Raw genomic sequence first — 24,292 nt, 5'->3', positions numbered from 1 at the left:
AAAGGAAGGAAAGAAAAGGAAGAAAAAAAGAGGAATAATTTTTCTAAGGATATAGTTTAGTTACTGCATGCAGATGATTTTCCTCCTTTTTATTGTGAGATAGATTTGGAAATAATCTGTCTGACGGATCATGCATCATGCCTGGCCTTGTCATTTTAATACAATAGTAAATAGAAAACAAATGTTTTTTTTCTTTGAAGGTATGGTTATGACATCTTGCAGAAGTATTTTCAGTAGGTTAAATTAAAGATAATAAGCTATTTCTTCTTGTTTTGACTACTGTCATTGTGTAGGAGAGGGACTGCATTCCATGGACTTGTTTTAATTACCCTATTGGTATTTGCTGTGACATCTGGTGGCATTGCTGAGCTCACCTGATGGACCACAAAGAACTCTGATTTATGAACCCATAACTGAGGTTCCAATAAACATTTGTCAAAATAATGTATTAGTTCAAACCAAAGCCTTTTTTATTTATTCATATAAAAGAGCACTTAACTTTCAACAAAGAATTGCCTATCATCAAAAACACTCTATAAATGAATCAAATTTATGAAGACATGGTTCTAGAGGGTGATTGGTCAAAGACTACAGCTTATTTTAACCCTTTGGAGGACTTAGAGTTCTAACTTGTCTGTTTCAACCATATTCTTTATATTTTTGTTTTCAAATAATGTAGATTTTAATATTCACATGTGACTTGTTACAGAATGAATCTAATGACCTTTAAAAATATTTGTTCAATTATCAAATTAGCGTATCTTTAGCAGTCATTATTCTATAGCTATTTCAAATTCTGTTAGGACAACATATTTTTTACCCATTCTTATTCAGTTTACTTGTAAGTAAGAATAAAACACACAGTGCTCTCAAACTACTTTGTAAAGTGGTAACTACTGATAAGGGAATTGTAGTCCATCTTTATTTTTAATATTCAGCTATTTTACCTATTTGCTCATTACTGATTAGTATTTGTTTCTTTTGGGGTAAATAAGATAGGTAATTTATACAGTATGTACACCTTAGAGTCTTCACACTTGTAGAGTGAATTGTTATGTAGCACTTTGTGAGGTATTATTTTAATATTTAGTAGTCACTATGCCTTTTTTATTGTGGTAAAATATATGCAACTAAAACTTACTGTTTTAACAATTTTTGAAGGGTTTTGCTGTGTTTCCCAGGCTAGCCTCAAATGATCCTCCTGCCACACAGCCTTCCCCGTAGCTGGGAGTACAGGCAAATGCCACCATGCCTGGCCCATTTTAGCCATTTTTAAGTGTATAATTCAAGTACATTCACAATTATACAACCACCACCACTATCTATTTCCTGAGCTTTTAAAAAAATTTATTTTAAGTTCAGGAGTACATGTGCAGGATGTGCAGGTTTGTTACATAGGTAAATGTATGTCATGGGGGCTTGTTGTATAGATTATTTAATCACCCAGGTATTAAGCCTAGTATCCGTTAGTTATTTTTCCTGATACTCTTCTTCCTCCCACCCTCTGCCTTCCAGTAGGCCCAGTGTGCATTGTTCCCCCTGTGTGTCCACGTATTCCCATCATTTAGCTCCCAGTTATATGTGAGAACATGCAGGATTTGGTTTTCTGTTGCTGTGTTACTTTTCTAAGGATAATGGCCTCCAGCTCTATTCATGTTTCTGCAAAAGACATGATCTTATTCTTTTCTAAGGCTGCATAATATTCTATAGTGCTTATATACCACATTTTCTTTATCCAGTCAACCATTGATGGGCATTTAGGTTGATTCCATGTCTTTGCTATTGTGAATAGTGCTGCAATGAACATACGCGTGCATGTGTCTTTATGGTAGAACACTATGTTCATTTGGGTATTTACCCAGTAATGGGATTGCCTGGTTGAATGGTATTTCTGTCTCTAGATATTTGAGGAATCAGCACACTGTCTTCCACAATAGTTGAACTAATTTACACTCCCTCCAACAGTGTAAAAGTGTTCTTTTTTTTCACCACAGCCTCACCAGCATGTTATTTTTTGACTTTTTAATAAAAGCCATTCTGACTGGTGTGAGATGGTATATCACTGTGATTTTGATTTGCATTTCTCTAATGATCAGTGACACTGAGCTTTTTTTCATATGATTGTTGGTCACATGTGTCTTCTTTTGAGAAGTGTCTGTTCACCCCACCTTTTAATGAGGCTGTTTGCTTTTTTTCTTGTAAATTTGTTTAAGTTCCTTATAGATGCTGGATATTAGACCTTTGTCAGATGTAGTTCGCAAACATTTTCTTTCATTCTGTAAGCTGTCTGTTAACTCTGTTAATTTTTTTTTTTTTTCTGTGCAGAAGCTCTTTAGTTTAATAGGATCTCATTTTTCAATTTTTGCTTTTGTTGCAATTACTTTTGGCATCTTTGTCATGAAATCTTTGCCCATGCCTATATCCTGAATGGTATTGCCTAGGTTTTCTTCTAGAGTTTTTACAGTTTTGGGTTTTACATGTAAGTCTTTAATCCATCTTGAGTTGGTTTTTGTATATGGTGTCAGGAAAGGGTCCAGTTTCAATTTTTTGCATATGGCTAGCCAGTCCTCCCAGCACCATTTATTAAATAGGGAATCCTTCCCCTTTGCTTGTTTCTGTCAGGTTTGTTGAAGATCAGATAGTTGTAGGTGTGTGGTCTTATTTCTTCGTTCTCTTTTCTGTCCCACTGGTCTGTGTGTCTTTTCTTGTACCAGTACCATACTGTTTTGGTTACTGTAGCCCTGTAGTATAGTTTGAAGTTGGGTAGTGTGATGCTTCCAGCTTTGTTATTTTTGCTTAGGATTGCCTTGGGTATTTGGGCTTTTTTTTTTTTTTGGTTCCACATGAATTTTAAAATAGTTTTCTCTAGACTTGAACATTTTTAATCATCCCAAACAAAAACTATATAATCATTAAACAGTAATTTTCCATCCCCTCTTTTTCCAGCCCCTCGTAATTTCTGTTTCAGGAGTCACCAACCCCTGGGCAATGGACTGCCAGTTTGTGGCATATTAGCAACTGGACTGCACAGTAGGAGGTGAGCAGAGGGCAAGTGAACATTACCACCTGAGCTCCACCTCCTGTCCCATAAGCCACAGCATTAGATTCTCATAGGAGCATGAACTGTATTGTGAACAGATCCAGGTTGTGTGCTCCCTATGAGAATCTAACTAATGCCAGATGATCTAAGGTAGAACAATTTTATCCCGAAACCATTCCCTCACCTCCCCTGCATCCATGGAATTTATTAAAAGTGTCATTCTGTTCAGTAATACAGTCATCTTAAGTTATGGTATTTTTTGAAAATAATGATATATAAAGAGGTTAGTTTCAGCTGTTCATGTCAACAAATATTTAAAGAGAACTAATTGTGTTCTAGGTGCAGTGATGTCATAAAGATAAATAAGATATAATCCCTAAATTTTAAGGGACCCTTGCAGTTCCCAAATCTTAATAATTCAGCCACTAGTAATAGTTTCAAGTCTGCTGTAAAACTCAATGAACTTTATTTATTTGTGTTACAAAGCAGAAATAGGTTTTTCATACTTTTGTTATTCCTCCAATAAAATATATAGAGACACTATTGAAATCATGAATTGTATGTGGTGGATTTTTTGGTAAAGGAAGGTTGATCTAATAGTCTTGTGACCAGATCCTGAATAATTTTGTGACTAGAGGATATAAAAAGGGATTTAATTGTATAGTAATTCCTACCATTTATATGATCTAAGCAAAAAGGAATCTCAGGCTGTAGTCTGTGAGAAAGGGATGAAAAGAGGGAAAATTGTGGGCTATAAAATGGATTAAGGGGTCTTTGATAGTATAGTTTCTGCCTAGAATTTGAGTAAGAGCTCAATACATCTGTGGGTAGAATGAGATTCATTCTACTTCAGAAGCATGATGGTTAATTTTGAAAAATATCCTGAGGCGGTGGCCTTGCTTACTTAGTCTACATGTTTGTGGACTCTTTTGGCCTTTGTAGAATAGAGCAGGGACCATCCAGCTAACAACTTTCAGATAACTCTAAGGTGTCTGTGAGTTGATGTTCTACTGCTTTTTAGCATTCCTAGAGATCTGGGTGTGAGGTAAGAATCCCCCTGTGGACTTCAACTGAAATAGAATTTGAGAATTCATGGTTGGCTGCTTTGGCCTTTGGCAGTTCTCATTAATATAATTCTTCTATTTATAATACATCATTTCCATAAACAATGTATATATTCAGTTTACAGGTGTTTGAACTTCTTGGCCTAAAAGGAAATTTCAAATTAAAAAGCAGATCTAAAACTAATTTCTGAAGAAATTATTTTTTTCCCTTTCATATTATAGTAGATATAAGCGCAGTGAATTGTCTCCATCCCCTATTTGAAGCAGAAATGCAAACAGTGGTGTTGCTCCTCTTCAAAGTATTATTCAAGTGTACTGGTGGAGGGGAACTTATTCCCTGGCCTTGTTGCTGGTCCTTGGGTATACAAATACTGATAACTGGTGAGCTGGATTAGTAGACTGCTTTCCTAGGCAATATATTGGCATCTGCCTCTGGAGTCTGCAAATGATATAATTCCTGATGGAAGTTTAGATTCAGATTTTTCAGGCCCTGGTAGGCCAACCTGTGTGACATGGATTTACCTTGACTCCCACTGATGCTGCGTCTGTCTCAAGTTTTTTTGCCAAGTACGGCAGATAGTTTTGAGTCTATAGCCTTATTGATGAGCTCTCCTTGCTTCCCATTATGAGATAATCTATGTCATGACTGCTGTCTTGGGATCTTCTCATTCTTTTCTTAGGGATATTTGGACAACTTTAGGTTTATTCCACCAAATGAAAGATAATGACAATTAGGCCTTTTTCTGCTCAACTTTCTTTCTCCGCCCTCTTTACTCTGCGGGGACTATACCATATTAGCACAGGTTTGCCTTGCACAGCAGTTTTGCTCTTGAGTCCCAAAGGGCCAAAACCTCTTTTACTCTCAACATTCCTTTCATCTTATCTAAAAGTTTCTCCTCTCTGGAACTTCAGCTTGGAGAAGGTAGATCAGAAAATGTACCTGTTTCTTTTGCTGCTTTCTCTCTCTCGGTTTTCTTTCTCTTCCCAAAGTTCACTGGCAAACAAAAGAATAAGCTGTCACATTTCTTTCTGTCTTATTTGGACTTCTTCTATGTATACATCTTCTATATAAAAGTCTATGATTAAGATGACCAGAACTGCCTCTTCATTTGTTAAAGAGGAGGATAAAAACATTTAGAAAATTATTTTTTTATTATACTTTAAGTTTTGGGGTACATGTGCAGAATGTGCAGGTTTGTTACATAGGTATACATGTGCCATGGTGGTTTGCTGCACCCATCAACCCGTCATCTATATTATGTATTTCTCCTAATGCTATCCCTCTCCTTGCCTCCTACCCCCTGACAGGCCCTGGTGTGTGATGTTCCCCTCCCTGTGTCCATGTGTTCTTGTTGTTCAACTCCCACTTATGAGTGAGAACATGCGGTATTTGGTTTCTGTTCCTGTGTTAGTTTGCTGAGAATGATGGTTTCCAGCTTCATCCATGTCCCTGCAAAAGACATGATTCTATGGCTGCGTAGTATTCTATGGTGTGTAAACACCACATTTTCTTTATCCAGTCTGTCATTGTTGGGCATGTGGGTTGGTTCCAAGTCTTTGCTATTGTGAATAGTGCTGCAGTAAACATACATGTGCATGTGACTTTATAGTAGAATGATTTATAATCCTTTGGGAATATACCCAGTAATGGAATTGCTGGGTCAAATGGTGTTTCTGGTTCTAGATCCTTGAAGAATCACCAAACTGTCTTCTACAATGGTTGAACTAATTTACACTGCCACTAACAGTGTTAAAGCATTCCTATTTCTCCACATCCTGTTCAGCATCTGCTGTTTCCTGACTTTTTAAATGATCACCATTCTAACTGGCGTGAGATGGTATCTCATTGTGGTTTTGATTTTCATTTCTTTAGTGACTGGTGATGGTGAGCTTTCTATCATGTTTGTTGGCTGCAAAAATGTCTTCTTTTGAGAAATGTCTGTTCATATCTTTGTCTACTTTTTAATTTTTTTTTTCTTGTAAATTTAAGTTCCTCATACATTCTGGATATTATCCCTTTGTCAGATGGATAGATTGCAAAAATTTTCTCTCATTCTGTAGGTTACCTGTTTACTATGATGATGTTCACTTTCCTATTCTGTAGGTTGCCAGTTCATTCTGCTTTCTTTTGCTGTGCAGAAGCTCTTTATTTTAATTAGATCCCATTTGTCAATTTTGGCTTTTGTTGCAATTGCTTTTGATGTTTTAGTCATGAAGTCATTGCCTATGCCTATGTCCTGAATGGTATTGCCTAGGTTTTCTTCTAGGATTTTTATGGTTTTAGGTATTACATTTAAGTCTTTACTCTATCTTGAGTTAATTTTTGCATAAGATGTAAGGAAGGGATCCAGTTTCAGTTTTCTGCATATGGCTAGCCAGTTTCCCCAACACCATTTATTAAATAGGGAATTCTTTCCCCCATTGCTTGTTTTTGTCAGGTTTGTTAAACATCAGATGGTTGTAGATGTGTGGTGTTATTTCTGAGGCCTCTGTTCTGTTCCATTGGTCTATATAGTTGTTTCAGTACCAGTCTTGTTGTTTTGGTTACTATAGCCTTGTAGTATAGTTTGAGTCAGGTACCGTGATGCCTCCAGATTTGTTCTTTTTGCTTAGGATTGTCTTGGCTATATGGGCTCTTTTTTGGTTCCATATGAGATTTAAAGTAGTTTTCTCTAATTCTGTGAAGAAAGCCAGTGGTAGCTTGATGGGAATAGCATTGAATCTATATATTACTTTGGGCAGTATGGCCATTTTCATGGTATTGATTCTTTCTACCCATGAACATGGAATGTTTTTCCACTTGTTTGTGTCCTCTCTTATTTCCTTGAGCAGTAGTTTGTAGTTCTCCTTGAAGAGGTCCTTTACATCCCTTGTAAGTTGTATTCCTAGGCATTTTATTCTCTTGGTAGTAACTGTGAATGGGAGTTCACTCATGATTTGACTCTGTCTATTATTGTGTATAGGAGTGCTTGTAATTTTTGCACATTGATTTTGTATCCTGAGAGTTTGCTGAAGTTGCTTATTAGCTTAAGGAGTTTTGGGACTGAGATGACAGGGTTTTCTAAATATACAATCATATAATCTGCAAACACAGACAATTTGACTTCCTGTCTTCCTATTTGAATACCCTTTATTTCTTTCTCTTGCCTGATTGCCCTGGCCAGAACTTCCAATACTATGTTGATTGGAGTGGCAAGAGAGGGCATCTTTGTCTTGTGCCAATTTTCAAAGGGAATGCTTCCAGCTTTTGCCCATTCAGTATGATATTGCCTGTGGGTTTGTCGTAAATAGCTCTTATTATTTTGAGATATGTTCCATCAGTACCTCGTTTAATGAGTGTCTTTAGCATGAAGGGGGGTTGAAGTTTATTGAAGGCCTTTTCTGCGTCTACTGAGATAATCATGTGGTTTTTGTCATTGGTTCTATTTATGTGACAAATTATGCTTATTGATTTGTGTATGTTGAACCAACCTTGCGTCCCAGGGATGAAACTGGGATTGTGGTGGATAAGCTTTTTGATGTGCTGCTGGTTTCTGTTTGCTGGTATTTCATTGAGGACTTTTCGCATCAATGTTCGTCAGAGGTATTGTCCTGAGATTTTCTTTTTTTTGTTGTGTCTTTGCCAGGTTTTTGTATCAGGATGATGCTGGCATCATAAAATGAGTTAGGGAGGAGTCCCTCTTTTTCTATTGTTTAGAATAGTTTCAAAAGGAATGGTACCAGCTCCTCTTTGTACCTCTGGTAGAATTCGGCTATGAATCCATCTGGACCTGGGCTTTTGTTTTGGTTGGTAGGCTTTTAATTATTGCCTCAATTTCAGAACTTGTTATTGGTTTATTCAGGGATTTGACTTCTTCCTGGCTTAGTGTTGGGAGATTATATGTGTCCAGGAATTTATCCATTTCTTCTAGATTTTCTAATTTATTTGCATAGAGGTGTTTATAGTATTCTCTGATGGTAGTTTGTGTTCCTGTGAGATCAGTGGTGATATCCCTTTATCATTTTTATTCTGTCTATTTGATTCTTCTCTCTTTTTCTTTTCTCTTCTTTCTTTTTTTTTTTTTTTTTTTTGAGATGGAGTCTCTCTCTGTCGCCCAGGCTGGAGTGCAGCGGCATGATCTTGGCTCTGCAAGCTCTGCCTCCCAGGTTCACGCCATTTTCCTGCCTCATCTCCCAAGTAGCTGGGACTACAGGTGCCCGCCAGCATGACTGGCTAATTTTTGTTTTTGTAATTTTAGTAGAGATAGGTTTTCATTGTGTTATTAGGATGGTCTCAATCTCCTGACCTGGTTATCTGCCTGCCTCAGCCTCCCAAAGTGCTGGGATTACAGGCATGAGCCACCATACCCAGCCTGATTCTTCTGTCTTTTCTTTTTCATTAGTCAGGCTAGTGGCCTATCTATTTTGTTAATCTTTTCAAAAATCCAGCTCCTGGATTCATTAATTTTTTTGAAGGGATTTTCATGTCTCTATCTCCTCAGTTCTGCTCTGATCTTAGTTATTTCTTGTCTTCTGCTAGCTTTTCAATTTGTTTGCTCTTGCTTCTCTAGTTCTTTGATTGCAATGTTAGGGTGTCAATTTTAGATCTTTCCTGCTTTCTGATGTGAGCATTTAGTGCTATAACTTTGCCTCTAAACAGTGCTTTAGCTGTGTCCCAGAGATTCTGGTACGTTGTGTCTTTGTTATCATTGGTTTCAAAGAACTTACTTATTTTTACCTTAGTTTCATTATTTACCCAGTAGTCATTTGGGAGCAGGTTGTTCAGTTTCTGTGTAGTTGTGTGGTTTTGAGTGAGTTTCTTAATCCTGAGTTCTAATTTGATTGCACTGTGGTCTGAGAGACTGTTATGATTTCCATTTTTTTACATTTGCTGAGAAGTGTTTTACTTCCAATTATGTGGTCAATTTTAGAATAAGTGCTATGTGGTGCTGGGAAGAATGTATATTCTGTTCATTTGGGGTGGAGAGTTCTGTAGATGTCTATTAGGTCCTCCTGGTCCAGAGCTGAGTTCAAGGCCTGAATATACTTGTTAATTTTCTGTCTCATTGATCTGTCTAATATTGACAGTGGGGTGTAAAGTCTCCCACTATTGTTGTGTGGGAGTCTAAGTCTATTTTTGTCTAGTACGTCTCTAAAAACTTGCTTTATGAATCTGGGTACTTCTGTATTGAGTGCATATATAATTAGGATAGTTAGCTCTTCTTGTTGCATTGATCCCTTTAACATTATGTAATGCACTTCTTTGTCTTTTTTGATCTTTGTTGGTTTAAAGTCTGTTTTATCAGAGACACGATTGCAACCCCTGCTTCTTCTTTTTTTTTTTTTTTTTTGGCTTTCTATTTGCTTGGTAAATATTCCTCCATCCCTTTATTTTGAGCCTATGTGTGTCTTTGCACATGAGATGAGTCTCCTGAATACAGCACACCAATGGGTCTTGACTCTTTATCCAGTTTGTCAGTCTGTGTCTTTTAATTAGGGCATTTAGCCAATTTACATTTAAGGTTAATACTGTTATGTGTGAATTTGATTCTGTCATCATGATGCTAGCTGGTTATTTTGCACATTAGTTGATGCAGTTTCTTCATAGTGTCATTGGTCTATATATTTTGGTATGTTTGTGTAGTGGCTGGTACCTATTTTTTCTTTCCATATTTAGTGCTTCCTTCAGGAGCTCTTGTAAGGCAGGCCTGGTAGTGACAGAATCCCTCAGCATTTACTTGACCATAAAGGATTTTATTTTTTCTTCACTTTTGAAGCTTATTTTGACTGGAAATGAAATTCTGGGTTGAAAATTCTTCCTCTTTTTCTTTTTTTTTTTTTTAAGAATGTTGAATATTGACCCCCGCCGTCTTCTGGCTTGTAGGGTTTCTGCAGAGAAATCTGCTGTTTGTCTGATGGGCTTTCCTTTGTTGGTAATCTGACCTTTCTCTCTGACTGCCCTTAACATTTTTTTCTTTATTTCAACCTTGGTGAATCTGAAAATTATGTGTCTTGTGGTTGCTCTTCTCGAGGAGTATCTTAATGGTTCTCTGTATTTCCTGAATTTGAATGTTGGCCTGCCTTGCTAGATCCAGGAAGTTCTCCTGGATAATATCCTGAAGTGTGTTTTCCAATTTGGTTCCATTCTCCCCATCAGTTTCAGGTACACCAATCAATTGTATGTTTGTTTTGTTCATAGTCGCATGTTTCTTGGAGGCTTCATTCGTTCCTTTTCATTCTTTTTTCTGTAATCTTGTCTTCATCCTTTATTTCATTAATTTGATTTTCAATCTCTGATATCCTTTCTTCTCCTTGATTGATTTGACTCTTGATACTTGCATACGCTTCACAAAGTTCTCATGCTGTGTTTTTCAGCTTCATCAGGTCATTTATGTTCTCTTCTAAATTTATTATTCTAGTTAGCATTTCCTGTAACCTTTTATCAAGGTTCTTAGCTTCCTTGCATTGGGTTAGAACATGCTCCTTTAGCTCAGAGGAGTTTGGTATTAACCACCTTCTGAAGCGTACTTCTGTCAGTTCGTCAAACTCATTCTCCATCCAATTTTGTTCCCTTGATGGCGAGGAATCGTGATCCTTTGGAGGAGAAGAGGCATTCTGGCTTTTGGAATTTTCAGACTTTTTGCCCTGTTTTTTCCTCATCATCATGGATTTATCTACCTTTGCTGTTTAATGCAGAGGACTTTTGGATTTTTTTTGTGTGTGACCTTTTTGTTGATATTGATGTTATTGCTTTCTGTTTGCTAGTTTTCCTTCTAATGATCAGTTACCTCTTCTACAGATCCGCTGGAGTTTGCTGGCAGTCCACTCCAGACCCTGTTTTCCTGGACATCACCAGTGGAGGCTGCAGAACAGCAAAGATTACTGCCTGCTCCTTCCTCTGGAATCTTCATCCCAGAGGAGCACCTACCAGATGCCAGTCGGAGCTCTCCTGTATGAGGTATCTTTCGACCCCTGCTTGGAGGTCTCTTTCAGTCAGGAGGCATGGGGATCAGGGACCCACTTGAGGAGGCAGTCTGTCTGTAGTAGAGCTTGAGCGCTGTGCTGGAAGATATGCTGCTGTCTTCTGAGCCAGCAGGCAGGAACATTTAAGTCTGCTGAATCTGCACCCACAGCTGCATCTTCCCCCAGGTGCTCTGTCCCGGGGAGATGGGACTTTTATCTATAAGCTCCAGACTGGGACTACTGTCTTCCTTTCAGAGAGGCCCTGTGCAGAGAGAAGGAATCTAGAGAGGCAGTCTGGCTACAGGAGCTCTGCTGCACTGAGGTGGGCTCCACCCAGTCTGACCTTCCTGGTGGCTTTGTTTACACTGTGAGGGGAAAACCGCCTACTCAAGCCTCAGTAATGGTGGACATCCCTTCCCCCACCAAGCTGGAGTGTCCCAGGTGGACTTCAGACTGCTGTGCTGGCAGTGAGAATTTCTAGCCTGTGATCTTAGCTTGTTGGGCTCCATGTGGGTGGGACCACTTGGCTCCCTGGCCTCAGCCCCCTTTCAGGGTAGTGAATACTTCTGTCTTGCTGGGGTTCCAGGCACCACTGGGGTACAGGAGTAAAACTCTTGCAGCTAGCTCAGTTTCTGCTCAAACGACAGCCCAGTTTTGTGCTTGAAACCCAGGGCCCTGGTGATGTAGGCACCTGAGGGAATCTTCTGTTCTGTGGGTTGCAAAAACCATGGGAAAAGCATAGTATCTGGGCTGGATAGCACTGTCCCTCATGCCATAGTCCGTCAAAGCTTCCCTTGGCTAGGGGATGGAGTTCCCTGACCCCTTGTGCTTCTCTGGTGAGGCAGTGTCCCACCCTGCTTCAGCTTGCCCTCTGTGGGCTACACCCACTGCTTAACCAGTCCCAATGAGATGAACCTGGTACCTCAGTTGGAAATGCAGAAATCACCTGCCTTCTGCATTGGTCTTGCTGCGAGCTGCAGACTGGAGCTGTTCCTGTTTGGCCATCTAGAAAGTTATTTTTACAAAGCCTGACTTTCAAGACTATTTTTTATCCTTTTTGACTTGAAATTTTTATTTAGTAGTCCAAATGATTACTATTTTTTTTTCTCTTTATATTAATGGGACAACAACACTGATCTCTTCACCTCACTTTCCAAGGAAGATAGATACCTTAGTATGTCTGTAAGGAATGTAAAAGAGAAAAACCTGTTAATATACTTCAAAAAATATTATGCTTTTTTCTCCAGGGATCAAGTGACTGTTTTAGTCATTCTGGCTTGCATATGACATTAATTGACGATTGGGTTGGTCTAGGTCAAAAGAAAATGTGGTCTATGTTCTTTGGTAGGGTGGTAATAGCTGAAATGTTCCTTAATGCTGTCCACTAATGATGTCTTGTAGCTCCACCTCTTGAGAACCCAGTCTCACTTGTCAAGCTGTTTCTTGAGGTTTGGGTGAAGCAGATGATCCAATCCTGTTGTAGCATGAATCTTTTAGAGTATGGCAATAAGAGAATTGTAGATATTGACAAAATTTCTGTAAGGATTACTTTTGGAAAATTAATTAAAATTGGTTTATTAAAAATCCCAAGAAAATTTTCTACATGAGATTTAGATAAACAAAATAAAAAATAGAAAAGAAAAATGTTTTTCCTGCCATGTGTAGTGCACTTTTGAATACTTTTATAGTTAAATTTTATTTGAGATGGTCCATCCAAGTACCAGACTTGCATTATACGTGATAAATTAATACCATGTACACCTTGAGAATGTATTATCTTTGCATAATTAAAATGCATTTTCTTTCCTAGAATATGCTTAAGCAACTTGAGATCAGGATTGTATCTTATTCACTTCTGTGTCAGGAGTCTAGCATGATTAACTGGAACATTGTAAATGTTTAACACATGTTTGCCATCTGTCTGGATATTTGCTGATCTCTGAACAGAAACTTTGTGAAAGAGAACACAAAGGAAATGATGCATCTCTCTTTTTAGTGTTGTATGGTTGGGACAATATTCCATGACAAAGGAACCTAAAGATTTGAATTTACATTTGTGTTGACCCTACAGTGATTTTGAACGGCCCAATTTAGTAATTGACAGGAGCAGTTGGGGGAGAAGTAGATTTCTTGGCAATTCAATCTAGTTTAAAACACCATGAAATGCCTTGGTTATTATATCCTTTGCTAGCTAACAAGCCAGGAATCTTACAACATTTGTGACACTGACAGGAGTTTAGAAATGAATACTGTGTAAGGTTTCATTTTGATGGATTGTAGTTCTCTTTATTGTGTTGTCTTGTGCTCCTACAATCATCGTGAAATACCATGGCAACTTTTAAAAATTATTATATTTATGTAGAAATGTTAAAAAAATTAAAAGATCTTTTGAAAAGATGAACAGAAAAATTAGTTTGTTGATTTCTAATTCATGTGTTGCAAGTCTTTGCTTTTTAGGACTCGCCAAATGTTTGTCTTCCCAGTTTTCTAGTTAGGTATACAGTAAAGGGGAGTGTTTGGTATAAAAGTTTAAAGGATTTTAATGGCAAGGATAAAGCATTGTTGGTTTCAGTTGAAAAGTGTTTGGAACGTTATTTTTAAAATGCTATGTCCATTGGCTTGTTGGGAAATCAATAGGTCATGAAAATATTAAATTAAAAGTTTATTTATACAGGTAATGTAGATGTATATTTGTGATAAACATATTATATAATCGTACTGTAACACAAGTCTTGTCACTTTGTAAAAGACTCCAATATTATGATTACTGAGTGTTCAGGAAAGCCAGTGCATTCTTTCAGTGATTATAAAAAGATCTGGCAGATATGGTGAGGTAAGCAGTTTACAAGTATTTTTGAGGGATTTTTAGTTCAGGTTGCCCAACCAAAACAGGATTATTATTTGGCATGTTTAGGGATATGGGTATGCAGGGAAGCAGGCCTATGGCTTAATTAAGTCAGAGAATATGCGTTAACAAATTGGTTCTGTTAGTGATGGATTATGCCTGCAAGAAGTTAACTTGAATACAATCTGCTGGCCATGGTCATAGAGCATAGAGCAACACAACTTTTTTACTTCCCTTCAGGCTGTCTTTTCTCTTGGCTCAGTTTTTAACAAGCTCCACATGCAAAACTGGATGATCTTGGTTGTTGTAAAGTGACCTCAACGTGTACATTTTGGGAAAGGGGAGAAACACTTGGATTAATTTTTTTGTGTTAATCTTTTATGATGTGTGTGGATCAGACTTTGGGAAGGAAACTGATAGCTTCCTGGTGAAATGTTGGCATACCATTTCTAACGTCCATTTGTCAGTTAAAAGGGGGAAGTGTTCAGGGTCAAAAACACTGATTTATTTGCTTCCTATGAAGGCAATGAATCAACAAAATGAGTGTGTCATTGTAATATTTGGAATCAAGTCCAGGGTGAATTAGGGCCATTTAACTTGTTCTTAAGCCAGCTGGTTGCAATGGACTCTTCATTTCTTTGTAATCTTTGTTAGGTTTAGTAAGAAGGCATGGATTGGCTATTAGAATAAGGTCATCTTCATGTAGATTAAAACTATGGAGATTTAAAATCTAGAGCAGTGTTTACTAGAAACAGTTTCACAGCAATCTGTTGTTATCATTTTATAATACTTTTCAATTTTTCTTTGTACAAGTCACCTTTAACAGAACATCCATTTCTTCCTTGAGGTCATACCTCTAATTTAATGCATGATGGATGTTCTCAACTGATAATTTACCAGATTTCACTTTTTTTTTTTTTTTTTTACTGTTAGTACCAATAAGACCTTACATTTCTGATTTCTGAGAGAAACGGCATATGAACTATGTAATCAATGCATTTATTACTGAAGGGGCTAAAATATGCTTCAGTACAAAGAATGCCCAAATCTCATGATGTAACACAATAAATACTTAATTCTCATCCATGCTACATGTCCAGAAATTATTGGCAGTATCTGTCATATACACTTAAGGATACAGGTTGATAGAGATTCTACTTCAACTGATACTTTCATGATTGCATAGAAAAGGGAAAACGGTAAATTACGTACTATCGCTTAAAGCTTCCACCCTGAAGTGATGTAATTCATTCAAATTTAATTTAATTTTTAAAAAATTTAATATTTTTCAGAGATGGGGGTCTTGTTATGTTGCTTAGGCTGGCCTTGGACTCCTGGGCTCAAGCAATCCTCCCATCCACTCACCTCAGCCTCTAGAGACACTGGAATTACAGGGACTAGCCACTGCACCTCACTTCATTTGTGTTTTATTGGCGAAACCAAGTCAGTATTTGCCTACCCTACAGTCTTAAAGATTTTCTCCTTTGTTTTCTTCTGGAAGCTCTATAAATTCAACATTTAGATCTATAGGCCACTTGGGGTGTTTTTTTTTTTTGTGTGTGTGTGTAGTATGAGATAAGTGTTTAGTTTCACTTTTTCCCATATGGATTTCCAGTTGTTCCAGCACAGTTTGTTGAAAAGACTGTCCTCTCCCCATTGAATTATTGGTATCTTTGTAAAAAATAAATTGACCCTATATGCAATGGTCCATTACTGGGCTGTCTATTCTATTTGTCTATCGTTAGGCTAATGCACACTGTTCTGAAAAATGTAACTATAAATATTCAAATAAATATTACAAGCCCTGCAACTTTGTTCTTTTTCAAAATTGTTTTTACTGTTATATGTCTCTTTTATTTCCATATAAGTATTATAATCAAGTTTTTACCTTTTAGAAAAAGTCTGATAGAATTTTGATTAGGACTGTATTGAATCTTTTGATCAATTTTATTGAGTTTCCCAATATCTTTTTATCTGCACAGGTCTTTAATTGTTCTCAGCCATGTTTTATAATTTTCAGTGTACATATTTTATTACATTTATCCCTAAATATCTTGTTTTTATGTTATTGTAAATGGTATTATTTTTTAAATCTCATTTCTAATTGTTTATGCTAGGATATATCAACATAACTGAGTCTTGCATATTGATTTTGTATCCTGCAAATTTGCTAAGTTTAGCTCTTAATTCTAGTCCCTTTTTGGGTCAATTTTTTAGTATTTTTTATGTACAATCATGTCTTGCAAATTAAGACAATTTTAGCTCTTTTTTCCCAAGTAGTATGACTTTTATTTCTTTTTTTGCATGATTTCTTGAGTACAACCTCAAACACAATGTGAAACAGAAGTTACAGCAGACATCTTTGCCTTGTCTTCACTACTAGTGAAATAGTGTAACATCATACAATTAAGCATGATGTTAGCTGTAGATTTTTAGTAGATGCTCTTTCTCAGGTTTTCTCCTAGTCTCAGTTTCCTGAGATTTTAAAATTATGAATGAGTGTTGAATTTTGTCAAATGCTTTCTCTGCATTTATTGAGATGCTCTGATATCTTTTTAATTTGGTTAGTATGGTGGAATATATTATTTTCAAATATTATACCAACCTTGTATTCTTGAGAAAACCACACTTGGACATGATGTATTATACCTTTTATATATAAATGGATTTAATTGGCTTGCACTTTTATTAAAGATTTTTGCTTCTGTGTACATGGGGAATATTGGTCATTTTTGTTTTTTGAGACAAGGTCTAAGTCTAGCTCTGTTGCCCAGACTAAAGTACAGTGGTGCAATCATAGCTCACTGCAGCCTCGACTTTTTGGGCTCAGGTGATCCTCTCACCTCAGTCTCCTGAGTAGCTGGGACCACAAGTGTGCGCCACTGTGTTTGGTTAAGTTTTACATTTTTTGTAGAGATGGGGTCTTATCATCTTGCCCTGGCTGGTTTCAAACTCCTGTACTCTAGCAATCCTCCCATCTCAGCTTCCCAAATTACTGGGATTACAGGCATGAGCCACCGCCCTAGCCTGGTCTTTTCTTGTAATGTTTTTGCCTCATATTGGTATTGGGAAAGCCCTGTTTCACAAAATCAGTTGAGAAATGGTTTCTCTTCCTCTATTTTCTAAAAGAGTTCTTTTTAAAACTTTTTGAAAGTGAAGTCATCTGGGTTTTGAATTTTATTTATAGGAAGGGCTTCATTCTAATACAGTTTCTTTAATTGACAAGGGAGTTATTCAGATTTTCTGCTCTTCTAGAATCCATTTTGGTAACTCATTCTTTCAAGGAATTTGTTTCAACTAAGCAATCAACATTTTTTCACTTAAAAATGTAAATAATAGTACCTTTTTTAAAGTGTCTATAGGATCTTAGTGATATTTCTTCTTTTTTTTAGTATAAGCCATTTTCTCTTCTGAAAGAATTAAAGCTAATATTTCTTGAGCAGTCTGGTTGGATTCTCATTTCTGATACAGATGCTATCAGGGTCTTAGATGTGATAAACTCCCTGGGGTTTCTATAAGACTCTGAATGCTGTCTGGAGTTAAATGCCTCTTCTTCTCTGAGGTCCTGCAGCTCACTCCAGATCAGTGAGTGGCAGACACCTGGCTGCAGGGAAAAGCCAGGTTCTCCTTGTAGGCTGGAGTAATGGAGATAGGACAACCTCTGCCCTACCTGTTCTCTCTCTTCGTGGCTGTCCCTCCTTAGTCCTTAGATCTCAGCATAAATGTCACCTCGTCAGAAGGGCCGTCTCCTGCCACCTTAAATTAAGAAGTCCTTATAATTTTACAGATTCCTTTGATTACTGGGAGCTGCCTGAGGGCAGGAATTTGGCCTGCCATTACATTCTTAACACAGTACCTGGCATTTAGCAAGTTTTCTTTCTCTCTCCATATATATATATTTATATATAAATATATATAATGTATATTTTTATATTGTATATTAAATACATATTTATATAATATATAATATATAAATATATAAATATTTTAATATATATAAATATATATTTATGATATAAATATATATATTTATATTATATTATTCTTTAAGTTCTGAGGTACATGGGCAGAATGTGTGGGTTTGTTACTTAGGTATACATGTGCCATGTTGGTTTGCTGCACCCATCAACTCGTCGTTTACATTAGGCATTTCTCCTAATGCTATCCCTCCCCCAGTCCCCCATCCCCTGACAGGCCCCATTGTATGATGTTCCCCTTCCTGTGTCCATGTGTTCTCATTGTTCAACTCCCATTTATGAGTGAGAATGTGTGGTTGGTTTTTGTCCTTGTGATAGTTTGCTGAGAACGATGGTTTCCAGCTTCATCAGTGTCCATAAAAAGGACATGAACTCATAATTTTTTATGGCTGCATAGAATTCCATGGTGTGTATGTGTTACATTTTCTTTATCCACTCTATTACTGATGGACATTTGGGTTGGTTCCAAGACTTTGCTATTGTGAATAGTGCTGCAATAAACATACATGTGCATGTGTCTTTATAGTAGCATGATTTATAATCCTTTGGGTATATACCCAGTGATGGGATTGCTGTGTCAAATGGTATTTCTAGTTCTAGATCCTTGAGGAATCGCCACACTGTTTTCCACAATGGTTGAACTAATTTACACTCCCACCAACAGTGTTAAAGCATTCCTATTTCTCCACCTCCTCTCCAGCATCTGTCATTTTCTGACTTTTTAATGATCGCTATTCCAACTGGCATGAGATGGTATCTCATTGTGGTTTTGATTTGCATTTCTCTAATGACCAGTGATGATGAGCATTTTTTTCATATGTCTCTTGGCTGTATAAATGTCGTCTTTTGATAAGTGTCTGTTCATATACTTTGCCCACTTTTTGATGAGGTTTTTTTTCTTGTAAATTTGTTTAAGTTCTTTGTAAATTCTGGATATTAGCCCTTTGTCAGATGGATAGATTGCAAAAGTGTTCTTCCATTCTGTAGGTTGCCTTTTCACTCTGATGATAGTTTATTTTGCTGTACAGAAGCTCTTTAGTTAAATTAGATCCCATTTGTCTATTTTGGCTTTTGGTACAGTTGCTTTTGGTGTTTTTGTCATGAAGTCCTTGCCCATGCCTATGTCCTGAATGGTATTGCCTAGGTTTCCTTCTAAGGTTTTTATGGTTTTAGGTCTTACATTTAAGTCTTTTATCCATCTTGAGTTAATTTTTGTATAAGGAGTAAGGAAGGGATCCAGTTTTAGCTTTCTACATATGGCTACCCAGTTTTCCACTTATTAAATAGGGAATCCTTTCTCTATTGCTTATTTTTGTCAGGTTTGTCAAAGACTAGATGGTTGTAGATGTGTGGTGTTATTTCTGAGGCCTCTGTTCTGTTCCATTGGTCTATATATCTATTTTGGTACCAGTACCATGCTGTTTTGGTTACTATAGCCTTGTAGTGTAGTTTGAAGTCAGATGCCTCCAGCTTTGTTTTTTTTGCTTAGGATTGTCTTGGCTATGCAGGCTCTTTTTTGGTTCCATATGAACTTTAAAATAGTTTTTTTTTTTTTTTTTTCCAATTCTGTGAAGAAAGTCAGCAGTAGCTTGATGACAATAGCATTGTATCTATAAATTACTTTGGGTAGTATGATCATTTTCACAATATTGAGTCTTCCTATCCATGAGCATGGAATGTTCTTCCATTTGTGTCTTCTTTCATTTTGTTGAGCAGTGGTTTGTAGTTCTCCTTGAAGAGGTCCTTCACATCCCTTGTAAGTTGGATTCCTAGGTATTTTATTCTCCTTGTAGCAATTGTGAATGGGCGTTCACTCATGATTTGGCTCTGTCTTTGTCTGTTATTGGTGTATACCAATGCTTGTGATTTTTGCACATTGATTTTGTATCCTGAGATTTTATGAAGATGCTTATCAGCCTAAGGAGATTTTGGGCTGAGACGATGGGGTTTTCTAAGTATACAATCATGTCATCTGCAAACAGAGACAATTTGACTTCCTCTTTTCCTAATTGAATACCCTTTATTTCTTTCTCTTACTTGATTGCCCTGGCCAGAACTTCCAATACTATGTTGAATAGGAGTGGTGAGAGAGGGTGTCCTTGTCTTGCACTGGTTTTCAAAGGGAATGCTTCCCATTTTTGCCCATTAAGTATGATATTGGCTGTGGGTTTGTCATAAATAGCTCTTATTATTTTGCGATATGTTCCATCAATACCTAGTTTACTGAGAGTTTTTAGCATGAAGGACTGTTGAATTTTGTCGAAGGCCTTTTCTTATGTATTTCTCAATAGATAATCACGTGTTTTCTTGTCGTTGGTTCTGTTTATGTGATGGATTACGTTTACTGCTTTGTGTATGTTGAACCACCCTTGCATCTCAGGGATGAAGCCAACTTGATTGTGGTAGATAAGCTTTTTGTTGTGCTGCTGGATTCGGTTCGCCAGTATTTTATTGAAGATTTTCACATCAATGTTCATCAGGGATATTTGACCTAACATTCTCTTTTTTTGTTGTTGTGTCTCTGCCAGGCTCTGGTGTCAGGATGATTCTGGCCTCATAAAATGAGTTAGGGAGGATTCCCTCTTTTTGTATTGATTGGAATAGTTTTAAAAGGAATGGTACCAGCTCCTCTTTGTACCTCTGGTAGAATTCAGCTGTGAATCCATCTGGACCTGGGCTTTTTTTTTGGTTGGTAGGCTATTAATTATTGCCTTAATTTCAGAACCTGTTATTGGTCTATTCAGAGATTTGACTTCTTTCTGGCTTAGTGTTGGGAGGTTGTATGTGTCCAGGAATTTATCCATTTCTTCTAGATTTTCTAATTTATTTGCGTAGAGGTGTTTATAGTATTCTCTGATGGTAGTTCGTATTTCTGTGGGATTGGTGGTGATATCTCCTTTATCATTTTTTATTGTGTCTATTTGATTATTCTCTCTCTTCTTCTTTATTAGTCTTGCTAGTGGCCTGTTTTGTTGATCTTTTAAAAAAACCAGCTCTTGGATTCATTGATTTTTTTGAAGGGTATTTGTGTCTCTATCTCCTTCAATTCTGCTCTAATCTTAGTTATTTCTTGTGTTCTGCTAGCTTTTGAATTTGTTTGCTGTTGCTTTTCTAGTTCTTTTAATTGTGATGTTAGGGTGTCGATTTTAGATTTTTCCTGCTTTCTCTTGTGGGCATTTAGTGTTATAGAGATATTTATTCTTTTAATCTCAGTATTAGTAATTATCTTTTCTCTCTTTTTTATCTAGAGGTTTTTCAATTTTATTGTACTTTTTCATGAACTGGCTTATATTTAATTTATGTTTCTCTTTTCTCTTCTATTTTAATGTTTTTCACCTAAATCTTCATTATTTCTTAGTTTGATTTAATTTGCCCTTCTTTTCCTACCTCCTTAAGCTGGATGCTTAGATAATTCATTTTTGAACATTTATTCTTTTCTAATATAACCATTCAAAGCTGTAAATTTTCTTCTAAACGTTGTTTTAGGTGGTCCCACAAATTTTGGCGTGTTGTGTTCTCATTATCCTTTAGTTCAAAATATTTTCTAAGTTCCTTGTGTTTTTTTTTTTTGACTTATGTACTATATAGAAACATCATGTTCAATCTTCACATATTTTGGAAGTTTTCCAGCTAGAAGCCAGGAAAGTCAAGGATTTCCAGAAACCCCTAGAAGCTTGAAGAGGCAAGGAAGAATTCTTCCCTAGAATCTTCAGAGGAAGCATGACTCTGCTGACAGCATGATTTTGGGCTTCTAGCCTCCAGAACTATGAGAGACTAAGTTTCTGTTGTTTAGAGCCATCTGATTTTTGGTAATTTATTATGGAAGTCCTAGAAAACGAATATACTTGGTGGTATTATAATTCTATGTTTGTCTTTTTAAGGAACTGTCAAATTAATTCACTGGTGCATGCCTCATATTACAATCCCACCAGCAATGAGGTTTCTCCTCCTCACCAACAGTTGGTTTTCAACACCAACAATTCTCTTCCTTTTTTTTTTTTTTTTTTAAAGCCAGTCAAATTTAGCAGTGGGGAGTTGTATACCAACTTCAGTGATGCTGATGTTAATAAGTTCTGATAACCCACCATCATCGGGCCAGTGATTCTCTTCCTTACTATTGTCGGACCAGCAATTCTCTTCCTTTGTTTTCCTCACCAATAATTCTTTTCATTTTCTTTTTAAAAAATTATAACCATCCTAGTGGGTGTAAAGTGGTATCACATTGCAGTTTTGATTTGCATTTCTTTAGCGACTAACAATATTTAGCATATTCAGTATCTTTTCATGTGCTTATTGGCCACTTGTGTATCTTTTTTGCAAAAATATCTATTAAAATCTGTTATCCATTTTAAATTGGCTTGTCTCTTTATTGTTGAATTATAAGGATTCTTTATACATTCTGGATACTAGACCCTTATCAAATATATGATTTGCAATATTTTCTGTGGTTTTGTGGGTTGTCTTTTTACTTTCTTTTTTTCCTTTTATTTTTAGTTGACATGTAATAATTGTATATGTTTATGGGATACAGGGTGATATTCCGATACATATATGCAATGTGTAATGGTCAAATCCTGGTAATCAGCATATCCATTACCTCAAACATTTATTATTTTTCCATAAGTGAGACCCCATCTCCAAAAAAAAAAAGAGTTCCCTTTTCTTTGAATCCTTGCCAGCGTTTGTTATTTTTTGTCTTTTTGATAATAGCCATTCTAACTGGGGTTATATGAGATCTCATTGTGGTTTTGATATGCATTTCCCTGATAATTACTGATGTTGAGCATTTTTTTATATAGCTGTTGGCACTTTGTATGTCTTCTTTTGAGAGTTGTCTATTCAGCTCATTTACCCAAAGAGTATACTCTTGATAGACATTTAGAACAACCTTTCTCAAAAAGTGTGTTCTGAAAAAATAAAAGAAAGATTAATTCCATAAAATATTTTTGTGGATTACTGGGGGAAAAATTTGTTCTTTGAATTACTTATAGCACTTGTGTTCTACGGTTTACACTATGGATTTAGGAAAACAAAGAAAACCCTTGATATGTAGTTAGAACTTTACAAGATACACTTACATACACAAGTATGATTGTAGATTATAAGCTCTAGACCTCTGCTCCCAAATGTCCTGAGTAAAGTCTTTCCTTACTGGCTTCTAAGTCCTGCAGAGGCTGTCACTATCACCTGGACTTAGGTTGAACTTCAAAGTCTGATGGAAACATGTAGGAATGTGAACCAGCACAGCTGCTATCTTAGACTCTTTGAAAGACTTTAAATTTGTTGCTTTGCTATTTTCAGGTTTAGTCTTTCCCTCTACATTATGCCTTCTTGTGTACATTTTATTTTTATTTTTTATTGTAAATTGCCAATTTATAATTTTATAAATTTATGGGATAAAAAGTGATATTTTATGAATATGATGTTAAATAATTAAATAGAGCAGTTAACATATCCATCACTTCAAATACTTAGCATATTTGTGATGAGAATATTTGAACTGTACTCTTAGTTTAGAAATGTACATTACAACTATATGCACTATGCTGCATACAGTTGTAAAAAAAAATTTCTTCTGCGTGAGATTTTTTACCCTTTGACCATAATCTTCTTATTCCTTCTGCTTGAGATTTTGTACCTTTTGATCATAATCTTCCTATCTCTCCCAACCCCTAACCTCTGTAACCACCGTTCTACTCCTTGCTTCTGTAAGTTTGATTGTTTTAGATGTCACATATAAATGAGTGCATGCAGGATTTGTCTTTCTTTGCCTGGCTTATTTAACTTAGGATAATGTTCTCCAATTCCATCTATGTTTTCAGAAATGACAGAATTTCTTCTTTTTAAAAGACTGAATAGTATCCCACTGCGTGTGTGTGTGTGTATATATATATCACATTTTATTTATCTGTTCATCTGTTGATGGACATTTTGGTTGATTCCATAACTTGGCTATTGTGAATAGTGCTGCAATAAATGTAGGACTGCCAACACCTCTTCAACCAACTGATTTGACGTTGTTTGGGTAAATACTCGGAAGTGGGATTGCTGGATCATGGTAAATCTATTTTTAGTTTTTTGAGAAACCATACAGTTTTCCATAATAGGTGTCCTAATTTACATACCTAGCAATAGTAGAATGTTGAACCACCAAGGGTTCCCTTTTCGTCACATTCTTGCCAATACTTACCTTTCATCACTTTTGTAATAGTCATTCTGACAGGTGTGAAATGTTATCTTCTTGTGGTTTTACCTTGCATTTCCCTAATGGTTAGCAATATTGAGCGTTTAAAAAATATGTCTGTTGGCCATTTGTATGTCTCTTTTTTTTTTTTTTTTTTTTTTTTGAGACAGAGTCTTACTCTGGCGCCCAGGCTGGAATGCAGTGGCACGATCTTGGCTCACTGTAAGCTCCACCTCCGGG

General features: G+C 36.5%; 1 protein-coding gene across 2 annotated transcripts in view; it reads left to right on the top strand.

Moving 5' to 3' along the window:
* The window catches only part of XKR9 (XK related 9), a 135,905-nt gene that overhangs the window by 73,068 nt on the left and 38,545 nt on the right, over positions 1 to 24,292 (top strand). For both annotated transcript variants that reach the window (XM_050801912.1, XM_050801911.1), the window contains exon 7: positions 10,883 to 11,041. In XM_050801912.1, coding sequence (XP_050657869.1) covers positions 10,883 to 11,041 — 159 coding nt within the window. The remainder of the gene's footprint in view (positions 1 to 10,882; positions 11,042 to 24,292) is intronic.

Source organism: Macaca thibetana, chromosome 8 (assembly GCF_024542745.1).
Source record: "Macaca thibetana thibetana isolate TM-01 chromosome 8, ASM2454274v1, whole genome shotgun sequence".
NCBI classification, from domain to species: Eukaryota; Metazoa; Chordata; class Mammalia; order Primates; family Cercopithecidae; genus Macaca; species Macaca thibetana.
This window is presented reverse-complemented; position numbering and strand designations above follow the sequence as displayed.